Source organism: Dermacentor variabilis, unplaced genomic scaffold (genome assembly GCF_050947875.1).
Source record: "Dermacentor variabilis isolate Ectoservices unplaced genomic scaffold, ASM5094787v1 scaffold_12, whole genome shotgun sequence".
In the NCBI taxonomy this organism is placed as follows: domain Eukaryota; kingdom Metazoa; phylum Arthropoda; class Arachnida; order Ixodida; family Ixodidae; genus Dermacentor; species Dermacentor variabilis.
The window spans coordinates 22,555,823-22,581,953 of NW_027460280.1; the positions used below are offsets into that span (position 1 = coordinate 22,555,823).

A 26,131-nucleotide genomic window follows, 5' to 3' on the forward strand; every position below is an offset into this window, starting at 1 on the left:
TGATACCAATTATACTATGTACTTAATACCTAATGTGATAATAGTTATGCAGATGATTGGGGGCCCTCTTATCATACCTGTGTACTTAAGAAGCAGGTATTTTCCTATGCACTATATTCCTTGACGAAGGCCGAACCCCGGTCAAAACGTTGGAAAAAAAAAACATTTTGCATGTTTGTCCATTTATTTTTGATGGCACGCATGCACATGCACCCAATAGAATCTCAATAAACAAAACCAAAATTTTCGCAGCTCTATAAACAGAACCACAGAAGGAAGCTCTTTTTAAAGGCAGTATCTGAAATATATTTTTTGTGACATCTTTCTTCTATTCAGAAAGCTGTCTCTACAAAGCGGTGGCAAAGACTCAAGCAGGCAAAAATTTGGAAGATTTTTAATACTTAGCATGTAGGGACCTGGACAGCTTTGCGGTACTACCACTTGCCCCATAGATTAGCAAAATAAGGGCAACCAAAATTTTGGACGCCTTGCAGTGAATCGCTCAGTGATTTAGACTCTCCCTGCACAATCGCGTGTTGTTCGGCCAGCAACTAGAGCAGTAAAAGCTATGTTTTAAAAAGTTTTGATGTATTGCCAGTGCCTCCTCGAAACTGAAACTAGTGAAGCCTAGGCAATCCAGTAGTCAGCGGCGGTGCCCAAACCACAAGACAAGCTAGCTGGTACATTCACTCCTGTATGCTTAATGTATCTAACAGTGTTAAGATGGTGTACGACATATAGTGCTTCACCTCTGCACATCTTTCGCAGTAAACAGAGCTCACATTAACCTGAACATATTTGTCCACTCTCTTGAGGATCCGATTAACAACATTCCACTGTATAAAGTAGGCTTCCATTAATTTGACTCAAGGTAATTGAATTTTTTTGTTAATGTGATCATGACCAAATGTCCCAGCTGACCCAAACTTTGATTATTTCAACCCTAAAATTGGCCTTCATTAAATAATTCTAACTTGACCAATCAGCATGCATTCGTCTCACCCCTATGGTGGCCACCATAGCGTCCCCTTTACTGGCAGCGTCTTTCTCAGCGGAGCTTGGGCGACAATGAATGCATTGAACTCACATCACCTCCCACCAAAAACTTCTGTTCTCGGCCTGCCCTAAAAAGATTTTCAAGCAATAGCCGTAGCTTTGTTACTGATTATGGTAGTTACCCAATTCCAATGTGCACCTTTTTTCTTTTTTTCAAGAAAATTGGGCTGGAAATTGCCTGCACGATGCAATCGGATACGAAACCAAAACTGCCTTCATGGGGGGGGGGGGGGGGGGGTCGTATGCCTTACTGCATAATGCAGATGTATACTATACTGCATAATACAAAAGTTACTTTAGGAAACTGGCTAATAATGTTCAACACATCTTGGCCCTTGCCCATTTTTCTCGCTATAAAAATTGTGTCTGCATTAGATTTGTACCTTGCTTAGGAGCTTGAACGTAATTTCTATGTTAGTTTTCTACTTTGGACACATGGGAAGTGGACGTTCATTTGATTCACAGGCATGTTAAAATCGAGCATACTGTCACATCGATCAGTGGTGTGTTTTGGCATTTTTTTTTTACATATTCTTTATTCGACCTGCCAAATAATTAGATCAATGTCATTGGTCCTGTCAGGGCCGAATTAATGGAAGTTGATTATATTGACGCGAAATAAGTTTGCACGTGATGACACAGGACCCTTAAGGCGAGAACGACGAAGTTCGTGGTTACGCGCGTGCTCTCCGAGGACCAGCCATCGCTAAAGGCAGACGTTTCTTTACCAACCTGTTGGTGGTAAACTGTTTTAGTTGTAATAGCTGGGTGACATTTCTGGTGGAGGTGCTGGGTACGGTCGATGTTAAGATCTCCGGAGCCCAGACCTAAGCCCAGCGAGTAGTTCAGCCGAGCTTACCCCTGTGCACGTACGTGCCAGCTGACGTCTCCAGGGACTCCAGCCACAGCACGGTCTGCTACCCGAACGAACTTGAATGACGAACCAGCCACCTCCTGCCACTCCTGCAGCATCGCACGTTGTCGTCAATCACATCCGGACGCCGAATCTGTTCCACGGAAGTGCTTCAGAGGACGCTGACGACTGGCTTGACCATTTTAACCGGGTTGCCAACCTCAACGACTGGAACCACGAGCGTAAGCTACACTACATGTACTTTGTTCTTGAGGATTCCGCGAAAACATGGTTTGAGAACCACGAGGCGACACTGACGCCATGGGAAGAATTTCATAGGCAGTTCGTCAATGCCTTCGCCAGGGCGGACAGGCAGGAGAGGGCGGAGTTAGCATTGGAGGCAAGAATTCAAGGCCCGAATGAGCGAGTGACGACGAACACAGAAGACATGAATCGGCTTTTCAGACGTGCAGACCCCTCTATGACTGAAACAAAGAAGGTGCGCCATCTCATGCGCGGCGTCAAAGAGGAAATCTTTGCTGGCCTCATTTGAAATCCGACGACGACACTTGCAGAGTTCCATGACGAAGCCACTACTATGGAAAAGTCCCTTCAACAGCGGGCCAGGCAAAACAACCGCGACGCCATGATTTCAAAAGAGCTCTCTGCCCTTACCCTCGGTAACGACGTTGGCGCCTTGCGAGAACTCATCAGGGCTGTCGTCAAGGAGGAACTACAAAAGATGCAGACGACCACTGCCCCTGTGGGACAACTTTCCATTGCGGAAATGGTATGCGCCGAGGTCCGACAGGCCGTCCATATTCCTGGACAGTATGAGGCACCACAGCAGGGACCGCACACCGAAATGAGTTACACTGAAGCAGTACACCGTCCGCCACCCTCAAGTGCATGCAGCATGGTACACCCCACTTAACAAATGGACATAAGCTTCAGGCCGTCTCGCAGCCCACCGCACATCGCCGAAGCAAGGACTAGGAAGAGCGACGTCTGGCGCACCACAGACTACAAGCCCCTTTGTTTTCATTGTGGCGAAGCTGGACACATCTACAGAATGTGTCCTTATCGTCATGTGGGGCTCCGTGGATGCTCGCCGAATGCACCTCGTCCACGACCTGGTGAGCGGCCGCCGGAAATGGAGAGTTTCGTCATGAATCGTCGCAATGTTGATCAGCGATGGCAGGAGCCCCGTTCATCGTCTCCTGCTCGTTACAGGTCACCATCACCAAGCCAAGCCTTTACTCGTGGCGCTCTGAGACGCCGCTCGCCTAGCCCGGCGGGTCGGGAAAACTGAGTTCAGCGACCTCCGGAGGTGAGGCCGCTGACGAGGACCGTACGCAAGATCCTCCACTACGACGACAATGACGAAAACAGAACGACGCAGACGTACAGACGGACTCAAACACCTTACGAGAGGTAGTAACGTCGAACATTACCGTCACCATAGACGACGAAGAAATAACGGCGTTAATCGACACTGTAGCGAACACCTCAGTTATGAGCATGGACCTTGCCTGCAAGCTGAAGAAAGTTTCTACCCAGTGGACTGGGTCGCAGATTCGCACTGCAGGAGGCCATCTGCTAAACCCGGTAGGAAGATGCACAGCGCGAATGAGCATTCGTGGGTTTACGTACCTCGGAGATTTCGTTATCCTCAAGCTGTTCGAGGGACCTAATTCTGGGAATGCACTTTCTGCAGGCTAATGGAGCTGTGATTAACTTACAAAAGTCGCGGGTAACATTTTCGACGGCGCAGGCCTTAGCAGGCAGCAGCACTGACGACACGTATGTCAACGCCTTGAGGATTGTTGACGAGAACATCACGGTGCCACCAAGGAGCAGCGTAATGACCCTCGTCACCTGCGACGCATTCGACGGCTGTGAGGGTATTGCCGAGGCAAATATCCCGCTGCTGCTCGAAAAACACATCTGCATTGCCCGGGGCCTTGTTTGAATACAGCATAAGTGCTCGCAAGTTTTGTTGACAAACTTCAGCCATGAGTATCAGCACGTCCCTCAAGGTACAGCTGTGGCATTCCTGAACGACATTGCTGACTTCTCCGACATCGGCATGTTACAAGTGACTTCACCGTATGCAACAACTCACGCCAGCCTGAATACCCACATCCACATTAATGCTGACTTAGCAGATGTACAGAAGGATCAGCTGCTGGGCCTACTGACAGAATTCGTCGGTTGTTTTTCCATGGTATCATCCAAAGTCCAGCGCACTTCCGTTATGCAACACCGGATCGTTACAGAGGAGTCGGCGCGGCCTGTTCGTCAGCCTCCGTATCGCATGTCACCTATGGAGCGGGAGGCGATTAAGCGTCAAGTTCAAGTAATGCTAAATGATGACGTCATCCAGCTGTCGACAAGTCCGTGGGCATCGCCTGTCGTACTAGTAAAAAAGAAAGACAACACACTCCGCTTCTGCGTTGACTACAGACGGCTTAACCGTGTCACCAAACGCGACGTTTATCCCCTGCCACGGATCGATGACGCTTTGGACCGTCTGCGTCATGCTCAGTTCTTTACTTCGTTAGACCTAAAGTCAGGCTACTGGCAAATGGAAGTGGACTAGCGTGACTGTGAAAAAACCGACTTCGTGACTCCCGATGGGCTGTACGAATTTAAAGTGCTGCCTTTCGGTCTCTGTTCTGCTCCTGCTACGTTCCAACAAATGATGGACACTGTACTTGTTGGACTAAAGTGGCAGACGTGTCTAGCGTACCTAGACGACGATGTTGTGTTTTCCAGCACGTTTGATGAACATCTCGCCTGGCTACGAAGTGTCCTTATTGCAATACGCAAGGCCAACCTCACCAACAAGCCTGAAAAATGTTACTTTGGCTTCCAGGAACTCAAGTTTCTAGGCCACGTGGTCAGTTCCCAAGGAGTACGACCAGACCCAGAAAAACTCGCTGCCGTTGCCGAGTTTCCTCATCCTAAAGACAAAAAGGCTGTTCAGCGGTTCCTGGGCCTCTGCGCTTACTACCGTCATTTCGTTGAAGGCTTCTCAAGGATTGCTGAACAGCTCACGAGACTGACGTGACAAGATGTGCCCTTTGCGTGGACGGAAGACCAAGAGCAGGCCTTCACCAAATTGCGTAAACGCCTTCAATCCGCTCCAGTGCTGGCACATTTTGATGACACCACGGCAACTAAAATACACACCGACGCCAGCAACGTAGGACTCGGTGCCATTCTGGTTCAATGGCAAGATGGCGCAGAACATGTAATTGCGTACACGAGTCGTAGCCTGACAAAAGCAGAAGCTAATTATTCAACGACCGAAAAAGAATGCTTAGCAGTCGTGTGGGCCATCAACAAGTTCCGACCCTACTTATGCGGCCGGCCATTTCGAGCGATCAGCGATCACCACTCGCTCTGCTGGCTTGCCAATCTACGAGACCCGTCAGGTTGCCTCGCTCGTTGGAGCCTCCGCCTCCAGGAATACGACATAACTGTTGTCTACAGATCCGGCCATAAGCATAGCGACGCTGACTGCTTGTCACATTCTCCTAATCCCTTGACATCCTCCGACTTGGAGCTAGATTTGCCGTTTCTTGGTGTCATCGACGTGGTGCGCATGGCTGACTATCAACGTGCAGAGTCTGAGCTGCTTCCAGTCATCTGATATCTCGAGGAAGCTGACGTTGTTATCCCACGCCCACTTTCACGAGGATTGACGTCGTACTGCCTGCGAAACAATGTCCTGTACAAGAAAAATTTCGAGAACAGCCAGGAAACGTTCCTTCTCGTCGTTCTGACGTCACTGCGCGAGGAAGTTTTACAGGCGTTTCACGATGATCCCTGTGCCGGCCACTTAGGCTTCGTGAGGACATTAGCGCGCATACGGCAAAAATACTATTGGCCACACCTATTTTCGTCGGTTCAGCGCTATGTGCGAACGTGCCGTGACTGTCAGAGGCGGAAAGTTCCACCCGTCAAGCCTGCCGGCCTCCTTCAGCCTTTGGATCCGCCTCTGGCGCCGTTTCAGCAAGTGGGAACGGACCTTCTTGGGCCGTTCCCCACGTCATCCTTGCAAAATAAGTGGATAATCGTGGCAACTGACTATTTAACTCGCTATGCGGAGACGAAAGCTGTGCCGTGGGGAACTGCTGCTAAAGTCGCCAGCTTCTTCGTCCACAACATCGTGCTTGGCCACAGTGCACCCGCTCTACTCATTACTGACCGCGGTACAGAGTTTACAGCGGAGTTATTGCAACAAGTCGTCACACTGACGCACACCGACCACCGAAAGACCACAGCCTATCATCCCCAAACTAATGGCTTAACAGAGCGCCTAAACAGAACATTAGCCAACATGCTCTCCATGTACATTGATGTAATACACAAAACATAGGATGAAATTTTGCCATATGTCACGTTTGCTTACAATACCGCTGTGCAGGAGACCACCAAGTTTACACCATTTTCGAGCTTGTTTACGGACGTCGCGTTACAACCCCTTTAGACGCCATGCTCCCGGTAGACCATAGAGCCACAAGGAATGACACCACTGAAGATTTCGTCGAGAAAGCCGAGGAAGCTCGCCAGCTTGCTCGGAATCGCATCCGCACCCAGCAGAATAGCGACGCCTACCGTTACAACCAGATCCGACGGAATGTCCAGTACTTACCAGGCAACACCGTGGGCTCTCAGAGAAATTGTTGCGCCGCTATTTCGGCCCCTATGAAGTTGTACGCCGCTTCAGTGATGTGAACTATGAGGTGGTGCCTCAAAACTCTGATCCTGGTTCGAACCAAAGCTGTTCCCGTGCTGAAGTCGTCCACGTAGTACGGATGAAGCCGTACTACGCACGCGAGGGATAAGCAACCCTCACAAACCGCTTCAGCATTGTGTACATTCCTGTATGGTTTTTTTTTTTTTTTTTTGTCTTTTCATGTTGGCACTCTTGCCCATAGTGCGCGCCCGCTGCCCTTGAAGCGGCTGAGCCGGTCGCTTTTGAGAGGGGAGCAATGACACGAAATAAGTTTGCACGTGATGACACGGGACCCTTAAGGTGAGAACGACGAAGTTCATGGTTGCGCGCGCGCTCTCTGAGGACCAGCCATCGCTAAAGGCAGATGTTTTTTTGCCAATCTGTCGGTGGTAAACTGTTTTAGTTGTAATAGCTGGGTGGCAATATATATATATCTATATATTGTGACCATTATTCATACGTTTCATGTACTCATATGTACATACTCAACATCACTGTTTTGGGCCTGTGTCGTGGGGCTCCCGCTCAATAGAATAAAGAAGAGTGTGACAGCTTAAACGTTATGTTACAAGTGGTGGAGTGTGCTGCCCGGTTCCTCAGTCCTCTCGCTTCCGGTCCCTCTCCAGCTTCACCTACACTACATCCCTGAAGCTCCGCTTGGGATGCCACCTCTACCAACTGCACTCGACCATGTCTCAAGTCCAGCAGGCCAATACTGCGACATTCACCTTGCCTGCTTCGACGGGAACCCCTTCTTTGACGGGCACCACCCCTCTGAAGGATCCACCGGTGTTTGCTGGACTTCGTGGGGACGACATTGAAGATTGTTTGTAGCAGTACAAATGTGCGAGTTCCTTTAACCACTGGGACGAATCTCCAAAACTTGTGCATGTCACATTCTATCTAACAGGCGTCGCAAAGACTTGGTTTTACAACCATGAGCTCGATTTCATCAACTGGATTATGTTTAAACACCACTTACGCATTTTCACACACTCTTCTGTCCGCTCATATATCACCAAGAAGAAGCTTTCTGAGCGGGTTCAGCACATGGGGGAGTCATACACTTTGTACATAGAGGAAGTTCTTACCCTCTGCCACCGCTTGAACACCTCAATGGCAGAAAGTGACTGTGTACACCATCTGCTCAAGGGTATTGGGGCTGTGGCATTCAATGTTCTGGTAGTGCAGAACCCCACAACCGTCGCAGATATCATCAGTACGTGTCAGCGCCTCGATGAACTTCATACGGCCGGTCCTTTTGTATTGTCAACGACCATCACGCTCTCTGTCGGCTTTCGTCCTTAAAAGACCCCACAGGGAGGCTTGGATGATGGGCTTTGCAGCTGCAAGGGTATTCCTATTCAGTGGTATACAAATCGGGGCGCCAGCACACCGACACCGACTGCTTGTCCCGTTACCCTGTAGGCACGCCCAACGTCAATGACATGGATGCTTCCGCCATCGTTCTCTCCGTCTCCGAACTTTTTGACATGGCTACTGAGCAACACCGTGACGCCACTTTGCAGACCTTTATTGAGTGAGTTGAATCTGTGACTACAGACTGATCTTTATGGTGGTCAGTCCTCCAGAACGGCATTTTGTACCGCTGTAATTTTCACGTCGACAGTCCCTCCCTTCTCAGTGTTGTCCCTCGACACTTTCGCTCAGCCGTTTTCCATGAGCTTCATGACGCACCGATTGCAGGCAAACTTGGTGTCGCTCACACCTACAACCGTGTCCGCCGTCGCTTCTACCAGCTTGGCCTTGCTCACTCTGTACAGCGATACGTTGTGGCAGGCGAGCCCTGTCAGCATCAAAAAAAAAAAAAAAAAACCAGTGGAACTTCCTCCCGGGTATCTTCAACCCCTCGACATCTCAACTGAGCCATTCTTTTGAGTGGGCTTAGACCTCGGTCCTTTTTCCGAGTCCAAGTCCAGCAACAGGTGGATTGCTGTGGCTACGGGTTACACGATGCGCTATGCCATAACCCGAGTGCTTCCGTCCAGATGTGCAATTGACATTGCGGATTTCCTCCTCCACGAGATCATTTTAGTGCATGGTGCCTTACGACAGCTGCTCACGGACCATGGTTGTACCTTCCTTTCCCAAGTCATTGCTGACATTTTGCAGTCTTGCCCTACCAAGCACTACCTCACCACATTGTACCATCCTCAGACCAATGGCTTGACTCAGCAATTGAACCGGACCATCACTGACATGCTGTCTAAGTACGTTTCGCCTGACCACTGTGACTGGGACATTGCACAATCCTACATTACGTTCACTTGCCATTCTTCACGTCACAAAACTGCCGATTATTCACCATTTTACCTGTTGTTTGTTCGCAACCCTGCATTGCCCTTGGACGTTTCACTTCCCTCTGCTAATGCCTCGAGGAGCGAGTATGCCCGCGACGCCATTGCCCATGCTGACCACGTGAGGCAGCTTGCCCATACTCGTTTATTGGCATCACAAGAAAATCAAAAGTGCGTTTACAATCAGCGGCACCATGACTTACACTTTTCACCAGGCTCCCTTGTGTTCCTTTAGTCCCTCCCATCGAGTGGGGCTCTCGGAAAAACTCGTTACTTGCTACAAGGGCCCTTACCGCATCTTACGTCAAGTGACCTTCACCTATGAGATCGTCCCCGTTGGCTCTACCATGTCACCTGGCCTCACCACATGATGTTGTTCATGTTGCACGGCTGAAAACTTACCGTGCTCTTCTTGACAGTCCCATTTGCTGCACCATGGTGGTGCTTTTTCCAACGGGGGTCGTGTTATGATGAGGCGAAGAAAGGAATGACGACTGTCCTGAAGACTATGAAAAGTGGACACAGCTGGGCTGGGCTCTCTTCTGTCTCTGCGAACGTTCACTGTTTGTAAATATATTGTAAATAGTTTTATATGTGTAACAATATGATCCACTTACATGATTTCAGGGTGTCCAATGATGGTGAGCTACATGCACTGATCCATTCCATCATCCAAGAGGAACTGCATGCACAAAATTCATCAATCCCTCCTGAGGTCCATGTGATGCCTCCTGGTGGTGGCCTACACCGTATTGTGAGGGAAGAAAAGCTGCCATGATGCAAGTATCGAGCCCACACCCCATACCTACGCCATCTTACCCTCAGGTTGCCTCTTTATTGCCACCTTCCCAGAAGCCACCACAGTAGGCACCTGCAATGCACGTCTCCCTGAATCCTCTCACAGCAAGACCACCACCGCTTCAGTCTTACAATGCCTGGAGCCCACCTTGACCTGTGTGCTACTATTGCGGCATCCGTAGCCACATTTCAAGGTTTTGCCGATGCCGTTAATAAGGTGAACGACAGGCTATGCCAGGTTGGAAAGAGATAAGTTTTCTGGCCCTGTACCATAACGTCTGCACTCCTACTACAATTATCCACAATGTTCCCCATCTCCACAGAAATGTAACACCACCAGTTCATTGTGTTTCCCTTGTCGCCACTCTCCATCATCGATGCCGTGCTCCTCTTCCGCCCTTTGACCGGATACTTTGACCTCTGATCACCGCCTGGAAAACTAAATAGTGCAGCTTCAGGAGGGAAAGCTGCATCCTTCGGACAACATGAAAGTCCTCCGGAGCACCATGTCAAATGTGCTTTTGATGTGTGTTGAAGAGCACAGACCTTGGTTGACACGGGTGCATCACTATCCGTTATTAGTACTGACTTGTGTTCTCGCTTGTGAAAGTGAAGACACCATATAATGGTGCTCCCCTTTGTTGTGCTAATGCAGTTCTTATTCAGCCTTCTGGTGTATGCACTGCGCGGGTTTTCATTGATGGCATGCTTTACCACATTCAGTTTATCGTGCTGTCTCGTGTACCCACGCACTGATTTTGGGATGGAACTTCCTGTCCTCAGCATCAGCTTTAATACCTTGCCGTCAGTGAATCATATGACGGACACTGAGTCTTCATCCGATGTCAGTGCTCACAGCTTGCGTTTCATCACGTCTACCGACTCTTCCATTCCCCCTGGCAATAAGCATGTTCTAACACTGACTTCCGACACCATTGTTAATGGTGATGTGTTTCTTGCACCGAGCGGTCGCTGCCTATCTGGTGGGCTTAGAATTGCTCCTAGCCTGGTGCAGTTTCACGAAGGTAGAGCGTTGATCGCTGTACTTAACCCTACTTCTTCGCCAGTTGTGCTGTCCCAAGGCACCAACCACTGTGACTTGCTTTACTGACACCGAACCTCTTTCACTAGTACCTGTTAACACCAAATCACCACCTTTGTCTGCCACAACTGATGGTCATGCTGCGACCAGTGCTTTAACGGCCACGATAAATCCCGATCTGACTGCTGTACAGAAAGAAGACCTTTTGGCCTGACTGCAAAAACACAGGGCATTATTTGATGTTCACTACAAAATCCTGGGGCGCACTTCCGTCGCAGTGCCTCGCATCGAAAGCGAAGGCAGTTCGGTTGTTCGCCACCGATACCATGTGTCTTCTGCTGAACGGAAAATTATTGCAGACAATGTTGATCCCATGCTCAAAAGAGACATCATTCGGCCGTCGTCTAGTTCTTGGTCATCTCCTGTTGTGTCGGTCCGGAAGAAAGACAGCTCTGTACGATTTTATGTTGATTATCGAGCACTTAATAAGATCATGTGCAACAACGTATATCCGTTGCCTAGAATCGATGATGTCATTGACTCCCTCCAGGGTGCTGAATATTTCTCATGTCTAGACCTCCGGTCCCAGTATTGGCAAATACCTATGCACAAGGCGGACAAGGTGAAGACAGCTTTTACAACACCCGGTGGGCATTACGAGTTTAACGTAATGCCCTTTGGTTTATGCAACACTCCTGCAACATTTGAACGAATGTTTGTGTTATTTAGATTACATCTAATGAGAAGCCAACAAACAGACACCAAGGAAAACATAGGGGAAATAACTTGTACTTACTAATTGAATTAAAAAATGATAAATTAATGACAATGAAAGTGGATGAAAAATCAGCTTGCCGCAGATGGGGAACGATCCCACGTCTTCGCATTACGCGTGCGATGCTCTAACCAATTCAGCTACTACGGCGCGGTTTCCTCATCCACTTTCTTGGGTATTTATGTGTTACTACTAGAACTAATCTTGGGAGTGTTAGCCAGTGCCACCACTCACAAACCTTGGTAGCTGATGTGGAACATCTTTTCTGCCGCAGGTGTTGCGAGTATGTGATCTTTCTGAGTGAAGGCAACTGGTCAATAAACCCGCACATGCTACCTGAAGGCATCAATGTTGCCGAATTCGAGACCCTCGTTATGTAAGAATGAGAAGAAAGGGGGTTAACTGAGGGGCCCGATTTTTTATTAATCACATCATGAGAAGCCTACAAACAAAGACACCAAGGAAAACATAGGGGAAATTACATGTACTTATTAATTGAATTATAGAATTGATAAATTAATGGCAATGAAAGTGGATGAATAAGCAACTTGCCACAGGTGGGAAACGATACCACGTCTTCGCATTACGCATGCGATGCTCTAACCAATTGAGCTACAGCGGCGCAGTTTCCCCATCCACTTTCTTGGATATTTATGTGTTACCACTAGAACTAACCGTGGGAGTGTTAGCTTCTCAGCTTCTCAGGAAAAAAATACTTTCAATTGTTAACAGCATTAGTGGTATCAAATAATGCAAATGAGCCTTTTGTTGGTAGTGCAAGTCCACGCAACATTTATACTTCCCTTTGTTTAGGAATTCCAAATGTTCAGTATTTGAAGCCTGTTTTTTTCTGATATTTGTATTTGACTCGATTAGAAAATTTCACTATTTATGCATTCTTGAATAATAATCATTACTCTTTGTGGACAAAAGTTATAGTTTACGAAATAATACCATTGACTGACTTAATTTTCAGGGAACACAACAGGAAGTGTACAAGTGTTCGACTTGTCTTCTGGCACCTTGGAGAAAGAGCTCAATCTGCATGCCACGCCTGTGAGGTGAGTGTGTGATCCAGGTTCTTAATTGGAACAAGAAATTCGGCAAATAAATGTAAACAAACGTCTTTTATTTTTGTGTGGTAAATGTACTTGCAAGAACTTTTCATTTTGTAAATGTATATGCCCTTTTGCAGCAAAATATGGCAACTTACTGCTTTTTATACTTTTAAAAGTGCTGACGTTTCTCTTTGTCCTGACATTTCTAAAAGTGAAATTGTAGGTACACAAGTAATTGTGTAAGTGCAAGGAAAACAGCATTTTTGTGGTAGTTGTAATGTTTTTACTCAGGAAATTCTATTGTGGATGTTAAGTGTGTGTGTAGTCCAGCTGTTGTTTAGGATTAACTTTTCTTCTGTTACAGCTACATTGTTTGCCTTTGACAAGCTGAGCTGTAGCCTTGTTTCTGATCATTTTGTTCATCTTATTTTATTCTATTCTCATGCACCAGACTGAATGGCAGTGCAGCAGTATGTGAGCTGACTAATTACGAATTGGCTAATAGAATGGATAAAGGAAGGAAATTTTACTAAATTTGAGTCCTGGTTTATTCATAGTTATGTAAAAGCCAAACATTTTCCTAACTATACTTGCTCATCATTGCATATATCCACTGAATACAATGCAGTAAAAGGCTTAATACATGCATCACAAATCACATGCGGTACACTCCATTTATAACAATACCAATGTGTCACTCAGCAGCACCAGGCAAGGTCAAATTGTAGTGCCTTTTTCCACTATGGTATCAAATTTAGGTGTACCATGCTAAAAAATATAAACGTCATGTTGTGAGGCATTATAGCAATATTAATAGAAAAAGTTAGCACATAGATTTCCGGGTATAATTTTATTAATGATCAGTCATGAAAATGGAGTGAATTGTAAAACAAAGCGGAGTTCAATTTAGATCCAACATCACATCCAACAAAATCTTACATTATCTGTAGTCTGCTGGTGAAATGTACTGGTGAAGCATGGTTAGGGGTGACGAGGTGCACTACAGTCTTCCCAAAGTGCCACCCTTGATGACCGCCTATTCCATCGACAGGACATAACGCTCCTGATGTCACTGATAATGATCAGCCACTTTCACAAGATCACCTTTTGAATTAATGCTGTTTAAAAGTGAACTTCATATAATAACATCACATTAAAGGCTCGTTCACACCACCAACGTACCACATGTCATGGCGCTCTTTGGCCAAACCTGGCCCTTGCGCCACAAAACACCACATATCATCATCATCATCATCACCACCAACGTGAAGAGTTCGCGCGACCATTCGCAACTGGCAACCAAAAAGCGACTCAAGGCGACTGATGCTCAAACCGGCAAGTGCGATCGGCCAGTTGCCATCTGCGCACAATTGCATTGCCATGTAAAATAAGTATAAGTGTATACAGACATCCTGTTCCTGTGCATCTGATTGGTTCAACAGTCTTGTGACTGCACACACGTGACTGAAAAATTGGGCAGCAAGCAGATGGCCCAAAATGGTTGCTTTTCTTTCTTTTTTTTTTTTTTTTGCAGCCATTTGCGATTGGTCGGTTTGCGAGTCGTCGATTTGCGACTGGACGATTTGCGACCAACTTGGTCGTACGATTGCAGTCAGTCACAGGTGTGAATAAGCCTTAAAGGGTCCTCAACCTGGCCTTAAATGAGTGAATGAGGATGCAGTGAATGAGCCTTAAAAGTTCAGGGTCCTGAACCACCCTTCAGGCTTGATGAACAAACACAGTCTGCACATAGCATAGGCTGCTGTGCACATCTCAGCCAAATTTTGCAGTCGTGCACGGCACGTGGAGCTCGTAAATGGAGCATGAAGTCACCTTTTTCTCTAACGCTCTCTTTTCCACAAAATCCTGGTGCCCACTCTTTTCTGGGCGCTTTATTTTGTAATATAGCAGATTCCCATATGAGTCTGTTGTTGGCCATATGGCAATAGCTGACATTGATCAAGAAGGGTGTTTGGATCAAAGCACTTCTTCCTACTATTATTGTGTATGTTTATTGACACTGTTTTAATAAACAGGCTGAAGTAAGCAAAAACCTGCTTTCGAATTTCGTTAATAATTACATACTTCCAAAAGAAGCCAACTATCGTCTGCTCAGGCTTTGCCGTGGCCACCTGCATAGGATTTAAACTTTTGCAACTCTGCTTATCGATGTCATAGCCATCGGGTCTCGCTAATTTCTACCAGTTTTGAACACGCAGGTAGCCTTGAACCATGCGAAACTTCAGGTAAGACCACATGTACGCTTGCCAGTGCGTGCTCATTCCTGGACACTCCGGGTTAGTTGCCTTTGAAGACTTCACTTCATGTTGCACTATTGATAGCACTTCAAAATGAGCAAGTTGGATGTGGCTACTATCCTTTGGTAAAGCTGGTGCAGGACAGAGCTGGTCTGCACCACATAGCAGTTAGACAGTAGCATATGAGCTTGAGCGTGTACTCAAGCCTTGTCATGCACAAAGCAAACGCAAACGCTGCACATATGCATCACAATTGCATGTAGCTGTGATCTGCTATGTGGCGTAGATACCGCGGCCGCCGCAGAGTGCACTGCAGCTCGCTGAGGGCAACCATGTTTGGCACGTCGTAGGTGCCAAAATCGGAAGTAGTGACATCTGTGTGAACACTCAAAATCAAATTTGAACTGCATACCATAGTGGCGTTCAGTAGGAGCAGCATTGTGGGCATGCCACACTCTGCCGTAGCCTTCACAGTGCAAGTCATTGAAGGACTCGAAGCACCCTGTAGGGAACATTTGACTGCCAATAACTCCGCTTCTGCTGAATGCATTGAAGTCCTTTTTGCACCAACTTGTTTCTGAAATCTGTTTTAACTTCAAGTGCATTTCTCTACTTTGATAAGAAGTAGCTCAGGGTCCCTTTAACACTATGCAAAATTACACTGCATATATATGGCAATGTGAACACCTTGTGGGATTGAACGACGAAATTATATTTTTTTAAAAGCTGTTTTTCCTGTAAATTGGGGATCAGACGAAATATATTAGTGAAATTTCACAGAGAAACAATGCCAGTGCACGCTGGAGCATTTGCAGACAGTTCTATAAGCACATGTAGCATTTTGCAGACAATTTCATGCAGTCCTAGAAACCACCATCAGTTTTGTGAGAAGCACAAATATTTTAATGGAGACACAGAAACAAGAAGACAGGAGGAGGAGCGCTAGAACCATAAATGTAACTTCATAGCTTAACTGATTGACCTAGTTGGTGTTAGATTGTTACTTTTTTTTCATTTCTTGTATCTTGTTATTGTATCTCCATTAAAATGTTCGTGCTTCACACAAAGGGATGAGGAAAGAGTGCCACACACCTAGTAGTGCGGCCCTCGAGCAGCTATGAGGACTGAATGCAGCCCAGTGTCAGAGATGAGTTTGAGACCACTGCAGGAAACGATAAGGTCATGGTTATTTCTTTCTTAATTTAGTGTGCAGTGTGGTACTATAGACACAAAATATAGGTTTTTGCACGTACTCTTAGGTCTGAACCATCATAAGAAGTATACAATTTTGGCGCTGCACCCTGCCAAGTACCAACATGTGCCCTTGCTAACATGCAAAAGTAAAAAATTAAACAATAGCACTTGAAAGACGGAAAAATAGTGCCCACCTTCTCATGACTCTGACCTAAATAATGCTGGTCAGTAGAGTAAGTACTTCAGTGATGGCACTGATTGCATGCACCACAGCAGCAAGTGTCAGCACCAGCTGCTTTATACCCATGTTGTTCATATTTTGCTCCTGTTGCAATACTATGCCCAAGCTTTTTTGATGGGATGCAAAGCTTTTTCTTGGAAAATGAGAGGCCAGCATGGGTTGCATGAAGTTAAACAAGCAGCCACAATATTCCTTGCAGTATTCCATCAACAGGATCTCTTCATGCTGTAGCTTTGGTAGCAACAGTGCATCAGAAGTTGTGTCCAGTGTCCTTATTTTGACTTTGTGATGTTGAAAATGAAGTTCCATCTGATTGCATCGGGTGTATCAAGCTGCCTTCCTAGTACGATCTTCATGGCAATCTTTGCCTGAATGGAGTGGGCTTGTTTTTGCCACAATGGGTTCACCTTGGAAAAAATTGCCATTTCAGCATTATTACATTGCTCCAAGACCTAAGGTACTAAACTGCACCATCTAACAACTTAAGCCCATCCTAGTTACTCCAAACCACTTCGAGCAGAGGCATCAGAGCCACTGAAGGGGAGGTGTAGAAGGTTGTGTGAACCAATTCCACTGTCTTCTTCCTCACTCTCTTTTTGAAGGGTTTGAATTTTTAGCACCTGGCTATGGCATTCTTCTTTAAAGCACAAGCTCATAGGTTCGATTCGTAGCTGCTGCAGCAGCATTTCAATGAGGCGTAATGCAAAAACATTTGTGTGCCAGGCTATGGGAGTTGGTCAAAGAACCCCAGATGGCCGAAATTGGTGTCTCAAGTCTATCGCACCTCTCGCGACCCATATTTAGTTCTGGGTTGTTAAATTTTTTTCAGATTTTTCAGCACAGAGAGTTGTTCTGCAGGTGCTCCGACTGCTCCCCTTGGGGGCTGCATTCACTGAGTCATCAGTGTAGCCACTCTAGACTTAGTAAACCCTTTGCACTTCGATAGCACCAAAGAGGCAATATCTGCAGTACTTATTAACTTTGTGGCTCACAATCTCTTTCATGGATCACAGCACAGAACCAACATTTTATTGTTATGCAGGGCAATGAAAGAAGGCAAAAGTAAGGATCTGCCCTGTTTTTGACTGCCTGATTTGTAGTGAAAATTTCTTACAATGGTCGACATGTCATTAAGCTCAGTATTTAATGTGTGCTGCATGTTTTATTACATAGGGCTGCAAATGCACAATTATGTCTGTGCAAGCCACAGCAGCAATGAGGGCACAAGAGAAAAAAGTACAGTTGCAGCTGTGACTGTGCCAGTAAACAAAGAGCCCAAATGTGCAGGCAAGCAACAAAAATATAGTGCAGCAGCAAGCATACGCACACATAGCAGATGGCACTGGACACCTGCCACATTTCATTTCCACTGTACCATTACCATGACGATGCAGTTGCCTCTTATTCACTTTACATTTTTTTCATCTACCTGGTTGATGCGGCCTAATGCTAAAGCCATAACTTATGGGAACTTTGGCACTAGTTTCTGTTTTTGGTAGAAATATATGCAAAATTATAAGCTCTGTGGCTGTCCAGCGCAGTTGAGAACAGCCACATGCCTGAGCATTGAGTATTTCAGGGTTGTTAAACTTAAACCATTGTAACCATTTTCTTTTGTAAAGCACCATGCTTACTCTTGCACTGACTGTTTTTGCAGAGGCATCGAATGGGTGAGCCTTACCTCATTTCTGTCGTTTGCCTATGCCAACCTTATTACGGTTGGCAGCAAAGTGCGGAATGAGATCGTCCTCACCAGCATCCAGTCAGGCCGAGTGCAGCAGGTTCGTGCAGATGCCAATGAGGAGTCTCCAGTAACTTGCATTAAGGTCTCCCACTTGAAGTAAGTCACTATTACAAGCACAATCAGTTTATTAATTTTGTCATGCATATCATTAATAGAGACCGTAACTTTTAGCAACATGCCTTTTTTTAAAATTATGTCTTTATCGTGCCTATTTAACATATAAGCATGAACTCTGGGTCTAGGAACATTTTAATGGCACTTTTATTATGTCTATGAATGGCTATTTTGATGTCGGTACCTATATTATAGTTTGAGTGCCTAAAAAATGCCTTTTTGCGTGTTTTGTCCTAGCGTTACCACATTTTTTCGCATATAACCCACCACTGTATGTAACCCGCACCACCAATTACAACAGCTAGGACAGAAAAATAAAATCTGCGCATATAACTCACAGAAATAACTGCACACAACAAAATTCAAATCTTTGCAAAAACAGTTTCCATTCACGGTCTTGACTCCTCCACATCGTATGTTTGGCCAGTGGCTCTCCCCCCCCCCCCCTCTTCGCTGATGCTGGTAAAGCTGGATTCACACAACAGCTGTGATCACGGATGAATCAGTCACCTGACATGTGACGTGAATTTGATCACTTCGCAACTACCATTCATCGACAGAGGATGACTGAGCATGGACAGAGCCACACTCGCATGATCAGCTGTGATAGAGCATGCGATCGAGCCGAAAATCCTAACAGTTATTTGGCTCTCCGCTGTATTGCGAAGTGCTTCACGTGGACTGAGGGAGCACCGTGGGAACGAAGTTTGCCAGCGTTGCATACACTATTTGCCAACTACTTAACACAAGTCACTGCTTTCCTTTTCACAATCAAATTACGAAAGACTTTAGGCAGGATGCGCTATACTATGCATACTACACTGCAGAAGTGAAAGAAAGTGACAGTTAAACACTTTGGAAAAAATTTCTCTCAATAGTGACTGTTTCATTTGAGTACCTAATTGAATAGGACAATATTTGAGTCATATAGTATTCAAGTTTAAAAGACTTTACAAACCTACGCAATTGCTCTTGTTGAAAAGTGATATACCTGTGGCCTTCATTATTGACGTCTCTATATGAAAAAGCAGCAGCTGGCACTGCCAACATTCCCTACACATCATGTTTTTTTTTTCTTTTTTAAGTTATGCTTTTTTACCCCACTCACAACAACCTGCATTCTTACTTCTACAACCTTACAAAAACATTTTGCACTTACTGGCTCTTTCTTTTTTCCCCAAATTAAAAAAAAATGAATTTTTTGGTCAGCATTGTTAATAAAGCTCTTGACATTGTCATTTGCATGGTCAGTGCATACTTTTAGTTGCTGCCATGCAATGAAATCAATTCGGGTCTCTGCAGCTACCGTATTTTTCAACGCATAAGTGGCGTTTTTTTTTTCTGAATTTTTTGTTGGTGCGTCTTGTAGAATGGTGCGACTTGTATTCATTTTTTTTTCCCCGGAAAAAGCTGCCATCAAAATCGAATTGGATACTATGGCCACGCAAAGCGCACTGGGTTGACCTCCTCTGGCAGTTGCTATGAGTTGTGTGTGCGCTATGGAGCTACTCAGGTTCCTCTCGTGATCGAGTTGCCGAGCGCCATGTGAGAAGGATGGAGTAGCAACGGAAGTAAGGAAGTGACGGCACGCCAACCGCAAGTTGACCAACTCTGAAGTCGTTGCATCTGCAGATCACTTTCAAGATACAGCGCCTGCCACTGCGCAAACTACGATGCCTTCCCACTTTCCTCTCTTGTGCACATTTCGGCTCACCGTTGCAGGCTTTCACTCACACATACAGCATACGGCACGCGGGGACAATGTTATCACCCTTGGACTTTATACAAAACATCGCGGCGACCACGACAGCAGAAATGTGCCTGGAGTATCCATACCATTGCTACCGCAGTTATGTAGGAATGGCATAGATATGCTTGCTTGTGACCCAGATTCATGAAGTGAAAAATCACTGTACTTCTTTAAAGTCACTTACCAAATGAACAGGTGCATCTTATACAGTGGTGTGATTTATATAAGGTTTGTTTTTGTCTTGTTTTGGGGGGGGGGGAGGATTGTCGCGAAGGGGTGCGACTTATACAAAGGTGCGACTTATAGGCGGGAAAATACGGTACTTACTTCACGGACATTGAGTTACACATACAAGAAATGCTACTTTGTTATGAAATTTGAGCAATAATAAATCGGTGACGAGGCCACAATCCCCTTTTAAAGTTAAAATAAAAGTGCATGTCACAGCATTTTTCATCACCTCTACACGTGGCACAGTGCTTATCACTGCCCACTTGGCACCTCAGTTGCATGTTTCCTGCTTGCTTCCCTCTCCTGTCACCCTCTTGGTTTCCTTCAGGAATGTAGTTTACTCTCTCTTTTTCTTCTAAACACTTCTCTCTGTATATGGCAAATCAGTTCTGCAAAATGCAGAAGATGAAGTTTCATAAAAGGGAAAATTGTCATCCTCCCAAGAGTAGCACGAAAGCTATGACGGGTTGTAGCTTCAACCTAATCTCTGGTTGATCTCAACTTTCCCTTTCATCTGTCTCTGTAGGTCCAGTGGATAGTGAGCACTGCTACCATCCTTCCTAAAATGGTGCCAGACTTGACAAGGGAAGACAATGTCTGCATATTAGATGATGAGCTCGTACAGAAACCTGTCAGAAGTTCCGGACATTTTTAAAGTGACGCTTTCTTTGCAAATCCTCCTTGACTTTCTTGACCGTGGCTGCTGGCTGTGTGTTGCTGCTGCCTCTGTCTTGTGGAATAGTACATTCTTAAAACAAAGTTGAATTACATGCCTGATGCTACAATTGAACCTCTGGAACAGCAGGTTGATGCTCTAACCATTAGGCCACAATTGCACTTTTATCGTTCCAAAGCCAAGGAAGTTATATACTTAGGCTTCTGGAGTAAAGGTGGCTCTCCAAAAGCAAAGCCGGTTGGCACCATCTTGCAAGAGGCAAAAAGCCTAAGGCAGTGCAGCTGCCATAGCACAGTGCCAAGGTTGTTCATCATGCTTACTGATTGTACACGAGTGGGACAGTGTTTAACTGATTGTGGCATGCTCTCCGAGGGCATTACAACATCTTAGTAGGTCATGGCTGCACCAATCACGTAACGTAGATGCCCCTGGCATAACATTCCAGCTGTAACATAAGCCCTTACTGTTCGCTCACGTCCTAATTATGTGGTTACATTTGCTTCAGTTTAGAATGGTTAGGAACATGCTTGTACGTATACATATTAAATTTGAGCTTCAAGTAGTCACTGACACATCACTGCGTGTGGTATCATGCAGCGCAGCTGGCTCGGGTTGTGACGTGCAGTGTGCATTTTTCGCAACCTTCCCTATTTGATTTGTACACATAGCGCAATGCCCAAGTTTGTAATCATGAAACCAATTATATGCGTGCACAAGAAAGATGAGCGTTCAATTTTTTAAAAAAGGGGGGGAGGGGTTGCAAGTACAGAGCTCATCCAGCCAGAACCACCTGGTAAAAAAAAAGTGAATAAAGTCCAGTTCTTCCGTTATGTATGCGTCTGCATGTCTGACTGGCTTCCTGTTTATTCACAAATGTGTACCAACTCTCTCAGCAAGACATTTTGTTGTATTATGGCTTAAACACAAGAGCGATAGTGCTCAACTCCAATTACAAGATCGCAGAGTACTATGATATTTTGGATATACCACATCACTCAGACATTTAATCAAGCACATTGTGAAGAGCAGTAACACTGCTTTTGAGACTTGTATTATTTAAATATCAATTGAGACAGAAAATGTGTTCTAAACTCAATTTGTAGTGAACGAATGTACATTTTGAAAAGCTCAAGTGTCACTGAAAATTCTTTTCTGCTATTTCTACATTTGTGTAGCATTGGTGACTGATATTTTTATGTTGTCTGAATACTTACAACTGGGCCAGCAATGCATAAGTTACATTAACAGATATTCTCACCGGGATAAATGAGTGGCATCAATTTCGTTAGGCGCATATGAATTATAAGAGATCTTCCGTAGCAAAAGTCAATGACACAACCTCTGAATTCACTACACAAATATCAAGTGTTTCACAATGCTTACCGCATGATTTGCAGTACCTTTATTGAGAAAACCAACTTGGCAGAGCTCTTAACAGACATTTGTGAATAAAGTAAGGTCTCCAATGACGTGAGGCTCATTTTGGAACTACCTGGAGCAGATAAAAAATATGAAGTGCAGTTTCTTCACATGTCCACAGCCATGTAATAGCACTCACGAGAGATGCAGCATACCAATAACTGAAGATAGTGGTCATGCCGTATAGTCAGAAGTTGCTGGTGGAAAGTGCATTGCGTCTTTACAAAAAAGAGCTGAAAATGTTTTTTTGCCAACCAGCAGGTAATCAGTGGTGAATATTATGCAGTCGCACCACACGAGAGACCGGTCATAATTTAACACAGCTAAGAAGTGTGAAGAAGTGCAAGGTGGGCTGGGTGGCTGTGCCACAGAAAAGTGCACTAATCCACTCTTCCTGACAATGCAGGTGCTTGTCACGATCACCGTCACATTCCTGCCCAGCCTAACGACTGCGCCGTCGGGTCCGTCATCACTCCGTCCGATTAATCCCAGCTGCGATGAAGTTGGGGCGGCCTGCGTCAACACCAACATCACCCCTGGCATGCCGCCACGGATGTACCGATGCCTCGCTGCCACCTGGATCACCCCATCACAGTCGACATTACCATATTCATCAAGTATAAAACCGCAGCAACAGTCAACGGCACTTTGTGGGCTTGGTGGCTGTGCCACAGAAAAGAGCACTAATTCACTCTTCCTGACAATGCAGGTGCTTGTCATGATCATAATCGCATTCCTGCCCAGCCTGACTGCGCCGTCGGGTCCGTCACCACTCCATCCGATTAATCCCAGCTGCGATGAAGTTGGAGCTGCCTACGTGAACACCAATGTCACCCCTGCCCCTGACATGCCGCCATGGATCTACCAATGCCTCGCTGCCACCTGGGTCACCCCATCACAATCGACATCACCATATTCATCAAGTATAAAACTGCAGCAACCGTCAACGACACTTCATGGGCTTGGTGGCTGTACCTCAGAAAAGAGCACTAATCCACTCTTCCTGACACTGCAGGCTAGTAAGCAGTGTAGCCTCTTTTTAAAGAAAACTAGTAATTACTTATTAGTGCAGTTACCAAGCCCATAGTGTCTGAGTGCTATCGCTACTGATTGTGTTCACGCTATCTGCTCCCTTCTGCTGTTGTTATCCGGTGACATTGAATCTAGCCCCGGTCCAAATTCTAATGCCATTCTCGCCGAACTGAAGAAAATTTCCACAGGCCAAACTCGCCTTATCACCAAGGTTGACGAACTAAAAAGCCAGCTTCTAACGACAAACGAAACATTTTCTGATCTGAATGAGAGAATGGCCAAACTCGAGAATCACTGCCAAACCCTTATAACAGACCTTGACTCCATCCAAGCTAACGTCACCCAGACAGCCTGCTTAGTCTCTGCACTTGAAGCACGTTTAGATGATGCTGAAAATCGATCCACACGGAATAATCTAATATTTTATGGCCTTGAAGACACTAATAAAACTGAAACATATACCGAAGCTGAAGATATAATCATTCGTCACTGTCAGGATCGCCTTAACATTACAATTGACCCTAAAGAAATCGAACACGCACATCGTGTCGGACGCCATTTTGATAACCGTCGCTATGCAATAATAGCTAAATTCACGTTCTACAAAACTAAAGACGCTATTCTTTCTAATGCCTGGAAACTAAAGAACACATCTTAATAGCATCGGTGAAGACTTCTCTTGTCCTGTCCAATCTGCACGCAGTCATCTTGTAGCATTCGCCAAATCCGAAGGTGTTAAATTTTCACTTCACTACAAGACACTACACATCGGTACAAAACGCTTTGTGTATGATGACTCATCGCAGATAGTTAGGAAAATATCATAGCAGTCGTGTTTCGCAAAATTAGCCAATACCCGTCCCAGTACTTCAGCAAGCAACCCTCTTTCGTTCTCTGTAACCTTCACTAATATTCGCAGTTTTATGCCGAAACAAGAACTACTGTCAAGCATAGTCACGCCATATAACAGTAATATGCTGATACTAACCGAAACCTGGTTTACTAACGATATCGCTGACGCTGAAGTTGTTGCCGACTTGCCAAATTTTACCATTTATTGAAACGATTGCACATGTTCACAAGGGGGCGGCGTATTGATCGCTGCTGGACCAGAATTATCATGTTCACCCATCAGCATTACATCCGACTTGGAGATACTGTGGCTTCTGTGCCGCACTTCGCCACACTCCATTCTAATCGGCTTATATTATAGGCCTCTACATGCTAACCCAAAATTTTCTCATGAGCTTAGCAACTTGCTAATCCAACTTACAACATCATTTCCAAATGCACATATTCTTTTCTTCAGTGATTTTAACCACCCAGGAATAGATTGGCGTAACCAATCTCGCAACTAATCAGCGTAGAATCATGGGATTTTCTCTGTTTGTTTGAACTTTAACCTTAATCAACTAGTAACCAGCCCAACACGCGTTGTAGGCAATTCCAGCAACATTTTAGGCTTAATACTGAGCACTCATCCTGATAGTTTATCATCCATTACGTACTTAGGGCCCATTAGCGACCATAAAGTTATTCAAGCAGATTTTTCCTTCCGTGCCAAGCGCCATGAAACACGAAGCAAAACTGTCACTTTGCATGACAAAGGTAATTACAATTCCATTAATCATGAATTGAGCAACTTTTCCCCACTCTTCGAAGCCAGTTTTAACAAGAGATCGGTTAATGACAACTGGTTGATATTTAAGAATAAACTACAGGATCTAACACAAAGATTTATCCCCAGAATAATGTTTCATGAAAATCGTTCTAAACCTTGGTTTTCCAAGACACTAAAAAAACTCGAAAACAAAAAAAGCGGTTTTATCGCACTGCTAAACTAAAAGGAAACCTCGAGGCATGGGAAAAATGCTACTCAGCCAAAAAAGAATACTTGACTGCAATCACTGACGAAAAACACTCTTTCTTTAATAACAACCTGCCGCACATACTATGCAATAACCCAAAGAAATTTTGGCACATTATCAACCCTGCACAATGCCCTCAATCACTTTCGCTAATGCATCGGGTGAACCAGTCTCCAACAGTCTCCGCATTTTCAACAGTTTTCACGCAAGAGCGCAACCCGCCTTGATGGATACCACCTACTAATACCACGTCATCGATGGATAACCTTATCTTCAAGCGGTATCTCATCCTTAATCGATAAAATAAAACTTTCCTTGTCAGCTCGCATCGACGAAATCAGCTCAAAACTACTACAGGGAGACAAAACCGGGAAAACCGGGAATTCTCAGGGATTGTCAATAGTCTGGAAAAACTCAGGGAAAACTCGGGGAATTTGCGCTTCTATCAGGGAAAATTAGCTGTAATTTTATTGAAAGGGAAAGAAAGTCGCGGTAAAGCTGGCTCAAGTAGGAGGAGTTGCCACTGTTTAGTCAACGACCGACTTTCCGGACGACCCGACAATTCGGACGGCTTCGCGGCACCACCACGTACCCCATAGAGCGTATGTATAATAACGTCTGAAATTTCGGATGCAAGAACCCTGCGCCATCCGATTTTCCGGACTTTTTGCCGTCATGGCAGGTCCGAAACGCCATTAATAAAACCACCACCACCGCCGCCGTTTTGATTACCTCGTCGCTCCTCGAACCGGCGCACTGGCACGCAGATCCGCTGGCAGCCGTAGCCACCACCGCAGCAACGCTAGGCCTAGCTGCTTCTGCGTTCGCTATTAAGCTTCTTGCCGTTCTGTGCCGTGTTTTTCATTGAAAAATTCGCCGCTGTCAGCAATGGCACCGACTCCGCCTTTGTAGTGCTCGCGATTGGCTTCGAAGTTTGGAAAGCACGACGCGTTGCAT

At 45.5% G+C, this 26,131-nt stretch overlaps 1 protein-coding gene across 1 annotated transcript in view; it reads left to right on the plus strand.

Annotated features, from left to right (window-relative positions):
- The window catches only part of LOC142565900 (WD repeat-containing protein 11-like), a 293,411-nt gene that overhangs the window by 134,960 nt on the left and 132,320 nt on the right, over positions 1-26,131 (plus strand). The window contains exons 11-12 of the mRNA XM_075676487.1: positions 12,566-12,650; positions 17,998-18,180. Of these exons, the coding sequence (XP_075532602.1) occupies positions 12,566-12,650; positions 17,998-18,180 (268 nt within the window). The remainder of the gene's footprint in view (positions 1-12,565; positions 12,651-17,997; positions 18,181-26,131) is intronic.